Source organism: Sceloporus occidentalis, unplaced genomic scaffold (assembly GCF_023333645.1).
Source record: "Sceloporus occidentalis isolate IW3139 unplaced genomic scaffold, rSceOcc1.0.p SCAF_64, whole genome shotgun sequence".
Lineage (NCBI taxonomy): Eukaryota > Metazoa > Chordata > Lepidosauria > Squamata > Phrynosomatidae > Sceloporus > Sceloporus occidentalis.
In genome coordinates this window covers 2,566,544-2,572,796 of record NW_028317044.1, presented here as the reverse complement: position 1 = coordinate 2,572,796, position 6,253 = coordinate 2,566,544, and the positions used below count along the sequence as shown (strand labels likewise).

General features: G+C 43.9%; 1 protein-coding gene across 1 annotated transcript; it reads left to right on the top strand.

Annotated features, from left to right (window-relative positions):
* Positions 1-1,408: 1,408 nt before the first annotated feature.
* LOC149287110 (DNA-directed RNA polymerase II subunit RPB11-a) lies at positions 1,409-4,701 on the top strand. The gene is made up of 4 exons (XM_089493449.1): positions 1,409-1,513; positions 2,465-2,554; positions 3,544-3,718; positions 4,490-4,701. Exons 1-4 carry the CDS (start codon positions 1,461-1,463, stop codon positions 4,523-4,525), a joined length of 354 nt encoding a protein of 117 aa, XP_089349575.1. The 5' UTR covers positions 1,409-1,460; the 3' UTR covers positions 4,526-4,701.
* The last annotated feature ends 1,552 nt before the right edge of the window (positions 4,702-6,253 follow it).

Genomic DNA, 6,253 nt, shown 5'->3' with positions numbered 1-6,253 from the left:
ATATTGCACACTTCCTATGATTCTAATCCAGCTGGATGCTATAGTAAGTTGCTTGAAACGTCTGGTACAGTACAGTCCGCCCTTCTTATACACGGATTTTTCATACATGGATTCAAGCATCCACAGTTTAAAAATGTTCCAAAAAAGTATAAATTTCAAATATCAAACCTTGATTTTCCATTTTGTATAAGGGGCACCATTTTGCTATGTCATTATATTTAATGGGACTTGAGCATCCATGGATTTTGTTATCCACGGGGGATCTTGGAACCAAACCCCAGCATATAACAAGGGCCCACTGTACTCAAAGGGGTCTTGTAGCAATTTTGAGACTAATTCTTTGCACACAGTGCGCCCTTCCTACTCTCTGGCAATTATTGTTTGCGCAATAATGATTGCAATTATTGTTTGTGCTCTTTTACTACATGCTGATCCTGAGACCCATGATCCCACCAGCAATGCCTATTATATCGTATTTGCTTTGCTGTGCTAGGCGTTCGTCTTGTTTATTCCTTGCGCTCTGTGCATTAGTGCAGAGACATCTAAGACCATGGGATTTAAACAGCGGCTGGATGGCCATCTGTCAACGGGGATGCTTTGATTGTGAGTTCCTGCATGGCAGAATGGGGTTGGACTGGATGGCCCTTGGGGTCTCTTCCAACTCTATGATTCTCTATCTATCTATCACACACATATATACTCTGAGGAGGGCAATATGTGCTGAACTGACAGCTCTCCTTTAAGTATAAGATTTAAGGACCATATATGATATGAAGATTTAAGGACCAGATAGATAGAGTTAAGGGCCATGAGTGTGTGTGTGATATAAACATTTAAGGGCCATATATAGATAGCTCTAAGGGCTATATATATATATATATATATATATATATATATATATATGATATAAAGATTTAAGGGCCATATAAATAGATTTAAGGGCCGTGTGTGTGTGTCTGTGTGTCTGTGTGATATAAAGATTTAAGGGCCATGTATAGGTAGATTCAAGGGTCACACATATATATGTGTGTGTGCGTGTGCTGGATGACCCTTGGGATCTCTTCCAACTCTAGGATTCTATAGGTGATAATCACTGGATAAGCAATAGTAGTCCCCAAACTGTGCTCTTTAAGGGCTTTTGGACTCCAACTCCCAGAATCCCAGGCTATTGGCCAACATGGCTGAGGCTTCTGGGAGTCGAAGTCCAAAATCTCTTAAAGGGCACAGTTTGAGGACCATTGCGTTAAAAGCCATCCAGGTGTCTCATCCTTACATGTCCGCCAGGGGGAGCCAAAGTGCACTCCTTTGGCGAGGCGCTGCAGACAGGCGCAGTTCCATGTCCAGGCCACTAGAGGGAGCAAGAGAAAGAGCAGCGCTTTCGCTTCCTAGAGCGGAGATAGCGGAAGCCGGAAGTAGTTTTCTGGACTCTCTAGGGAGCCTCCAAGAGCCAGCAGGGAGCCATGAACGCGCCTCCGGCTTTCGAGTCCTTCTTGCTTTTCGAAGGGGAGAAAAAGTGAGGAGTGGGAGAGGGAAGAAGGGGCAGTTGAGCTGGAATCTCTCTTCCTGGAGCTTGCATCCATTGCTCTGGGTCCTGTTCTCTGGAGCAGCAGAAAACAAGCTCTATCTATCTATCTATGTCTCTGGAGCAGCAGAAAACAAGCTCTATCTATCTATCTATGTCTCTGGAGCAGCAGAAAACAAGCTCTATCTATCTATCTATGTCCCTGGAGCAGCAGAAAACAAGCTCTCTCTCTCTCTATCTATCTATATATATGTGTGTATGTATGTCTCTGGAGCAGCAGAAAACAAGCTCTATCTATATATCTATCTATGTCTCTGGAGCAGCAGAAAACAAGCTCTATCTATGTATCTATGTCTCTGGAGCAGCAGAAAACAAGCTTGCTCCATCCTCAGTGTGACAACTTATGTCCTTCTGGGTAGTGCTGGACTGCTGTTCCCATGTTGCTTCCTCATCACTTGGGCTGGCTGAGCCTGATGGGAGCTAGAGTCTCACAGCGTCTAAATATACACACATGCGCTCACAGGGGAAGGATGGCATTCAAAGATATAGCCGTGTTAGTCTGTAGAATGAGTATCTAGAGAGATCTTGTATCACCTTTCTGTATACATTCATACATTGTATAACATCGGAGGCTCTTATCTTCAGGCAAAGCACACAGTTTTGAACATATGGGTGACCTGATTGACATGGTATTATTACCAATGTATTATTATTATTTTGCCATCGCATTGGTTAATAAAGCTTTTTTATACTTTGCTTACAGCCACTATTCCCTAGACTTTTTTGTTTTACCATCCAGTTAAAAGCTGCCTTCGGTTAAAAAGGTGGGAGGATAGTATTGTGCCACTAAGATGCAGAGATAAGATTGGACACCAAGGAGATCTTTGTGTTATTATTGAGTGTTGACACTGGCCTCTTCTCTTCGCCCCTCCTTACTTCCAGGATTACCATAAATAAGGATACGAAGGTACCAAATGCCTGTCTGTTCACCATCAACAAAGAAGACCATACCCTCGGGAACATTATTAAGTCGTGAGTAAGAATGGCTCTTGGTTTTGGGGGGGTAACCGTCTCAAGTGAGGATGATGCCAAGAGCCAGGCTAAGCCAAATGCTTGGTCAGACTTCAACAACCGCATTAACCATTCAATAACTCCCAGACTGCTTGAAAAGGAGCCGCAGCATGTTGGTAGTTGCAAATGTAGCTCTTTCACAAGGTGGGCCTAAAGTATTTTAGCAGTAAACTATGTCATATGTAGAATTCAAAGATATAGTCGTGTTGGTCTGTAGAATCAGTATATAGAGAGATCTTGTAGCACCTTTGAGTCTCACTGCAAAGAAGACATTGGCAGCATGAGCTTTCATAGACTTAAGTCTTCAAATGCATCTGAGGAGGTAGACTGAAGTCTAGGAAAGCTCATGCTGCCAACTTCTTTCTTTCAGTGAGTCTCAAGGGTGCTACAAGATCTCTCTACACATATCTGTCTCTCTCATATCTGTATGTCTTGGCTTACTTTGGAGACTTCGTGCCCAACTAATGCTCCCAGGATCTCATGCTCAGTTCCAGCAGGAGATCCTGATCCCAGGTGGCATTAAGAACATGAGCAGAGCCTCCCTGGGTGAAAAACCCAAAGGTGATCGGATCCAGCAAGTTAACCTTGCTTGCTGTTTGGATATCTGAAGAAGATAATAAATGAAAGGTAGTTTCATATGGGCTTTCAAATAAGCCGTTCCCCAAATCTTTAGGGCTCTGTATGTGAGGATGAGCACTTTGAGCATGACAGGGAACAGTCAGTTTTCACTAGTTGAACACTCTTCAGGGACCAACATATTCTCCTTTGAAGCAATATGATGCAGAGGTAACTATGCATGCTGAGGACTCACAAAAGTTATGCTTTTGGATTACGACTCCCAGAGTCCTCAGCCGACCGGGGATTCTGGGAGCTGTAGCTCTGAGGATGTCTAGCTGTGGCTGTATTTTGAACAGTGTCTTTTTATTTGCCCGTTTTTCTCTTCCCTGCAGGCAGTTGTTGAAAGACCCCCAGGTGCTCTTTGCCGGCTACAAGGTCCCTCACCCCCTGGAGCACAAGATCATCATCCGGGTCCAGACCACTCCCGACTACAGTCCCCAGGAAGCCTTCACCAACGCCATCACGGATCTCATCAGTGAACTCTCCCTCCTGGAGGAGAGGTTCCGAGTAAGATGGCCTTCCTAAAGGTGGAGATGGTTGGCGGGGTGGGGCTCGAGTGGGTTTGTGCCTCCGCCACGCTGTGGCTCTGTGGTGAATTGAGTGACAGTGGCTAAGTATAGTAGGAGAGCTCCACATGCAGGACTCTGCTATGGGTCCTTTGTCAGCAGCCCCAGGATTTACTAGGATAGCTGTCCCTAGTAGCTGTGGAGAGCATGGGAAAGGGATCAGAGAAGCATCAGGCTATGGCTGCATCCGCACTGCAGAACTGCCTTGGCTCAATGCTGTGGCATCCTGGGGTTTGTCTTTTATGGCACCGCAGCTTTCTGAAAGCGAAAGCTATATATCTCAGAGAACTACAGATCCAACGATTGCATAGCATTGAACCAGGGCAGTTAAAGCAGTGTCATACTGTTTGATGCAACCTTAAATCCTCTTACCAAACATAGGCCAAGGACATCTACCAAGATACACTGAGGTTTTTCCAAAGGTGATCATCTGCTTGTGTCTGGTTTGTATTCCCATAGTGAGTTGCTTCTCCGATCCCTTCCACAGCAACATGGAGGGGAGGTTGGTTATTGTGAGGAGAAGACGGGAACGCAATCCTCTTCAATCGTCAAAGAATAATACACAAGTATAAAGTGAAATTATGAATGTGTAAATCACTATCATCCCCTCACACATCTTTGTAGCAGGAATGGGGAACCTCTACCACCATTTTCTGTGAGCCACTGTGTTTTATCAAATCACACATTTGATCATGTTTTCTTTTTCTTTCAGGTTGCTATCAAAGACAAGCAAGAAGGAATCGAATAGCAGCCCAGAGCAGTCCAGAGTTGTAGCATGCGTTCGCCAATGAACCATTTCGTGTTTTTTTTTCCTTAACTAGCAGTAGTAAGTAGTAAATATTTATCCGATGTTTAAACCTGAGGTTTAGTTAGCTTACCGTCGTATGTTGGCTAATAAATTATGCTTTTATTTTTTTATCCTGAGTTTTTTTGAAAGGCTTAGTACTTTCCACTGGAAAGGCGTCGAAGTAACTGGCGTTTTCAGAACTGTTTTCTTAAACTAAGCGTGCCGAGTTACAAAAAGTCTGTCCCCTGTGTTTTCTATGGCCTGTTCCAGACTGCCAAAATAAAGCTGCTTGGGGTCACTTTGGAGGTATGCTATTTAAATGATGCATGGGTCCTAAGAGTCCGGAGGTCGTGCCAAAGCCACACTCCATTCCTAAGCACTGGACTGCAGCTTGGGTGCAGCTTCCGGATTCGTAGGACCCATGCATCATTTAAATAGCATACCTCCAAAGAGACCCCAAGCAGCTTTATTTTGGCAGTCTGTTTGGTTTAATAAGGTATACCTGTTTCTGGTTTTCTCAGTGGGGAGCATCACTGTGTTTTGGCTCCTCATTTAACCCTGAATTGGTCATTTGTAAGGATCAGTTTGGATAAGGATCAAACCTCTTTCAAGGAGACATTTTTCTTGAACCTTTGGGTGAATTTTGTTTCATTGCACCTCCTGCTTGTTGCTTAGTTCTTCCCTGCCAAAGAGAGAACAAGGCATCTTCATCTTCTGCATGACAGTCTTTTCAGGTTAGTTGCCTTCGTCATGTCTCCCACTTGTACATGTCTCCCACTTGTACATATCCAGCACTTGCAGGACCTGGTTTTTTTGGGTTGCCCTTTTCTGGTTGGTGCTCTTCCTGAATGCCCACTTCTGTGTTTCTAATTTGTCAGTATCCTTCTTATAAAGATTTGCCTAGACACAGCAGAGGCTTTTGTTACCTTTTTTACAATTCAGTCCTTCTTATTGCGCAGGGAATTGCAACAGTTCTCTTTGCGGAGAATTGAAAGGCCTCACTGCAGAAGTGGGAATCATGCAACTGACCAAATCTTGTTGCGCTGCCAAATCCCAGCAGCCCCAGGTAGCGCAATGGCAGCCAACTGCTGGGAGCTGCAGTCCAGCAACATCTGGAAAGCCACATGATTTGGCCACCCCAACATCCTTGCAGCTAAAACAGAGATCAGTGAGTAGTAACACAACTTCCAAATTTAACTGCTGCGTTTGTAAGTTCTATAAATAGATGTTTGCCAGTCTATCACATTCGATGGCTTGAGGAGAGGCAGGTAATAAATAAAGAATTATTATTATTATTATTATTATTATTATTATTATTATTATTATTATTATTGAGAAGGTCTACTCAACATGATGCCGATTCATCACACTGGGTTTTTAAAAGTGGTTATTGCTGACCTGAGGGTTCCTTTGCCTTTTCCCCAACCTGCCTCAACCCACTTTTCTATCAAGTGTGTCCCTGCTTTGCCTTAGTCTACTCCAAAACTAAGGTGTAGGAGATACTTTAGGGACCTGCACCTTAGCCCTAGCAGGTATGGAAGCAAACCAAAGCTGGTGTCAGATTTAATCATCAAAAGATGCGGAGGAGAAGCTTCTTCTTAGATCTGTGGAAAGGGATGGTGAACTAGAACCTCCCAAACCTCAGAAATATGTTTCCGTTCAAGTCCTGAATCATGGCAGAATCAAATT

Bases quoted from the DNA above. Each gene is read 5' to 3' on its own strand.
- LOC149287110 (XM_089493449.1), top strand. From the start codon at position 1,461: ATGAACGCGCCTCCGGCTTTCGAGTCCTTCTTGCTTTTCGAAGGGGAG. The intron at 1,514-2,464 runs GTGAGGAGTGGG...CCTTACTTCCAG, and splicing joins CTTTTCGAAGGGGAGAAAAA to GATTACCATAAATAAGGATA. The intron at 2,555-3,543 runs GTGAGTAAGAAT...TCTTCCCTGCAG, and splicing joins CTCGGGAACATTATTAAGTC to GCAGTTGTTGAAAGACCCCC.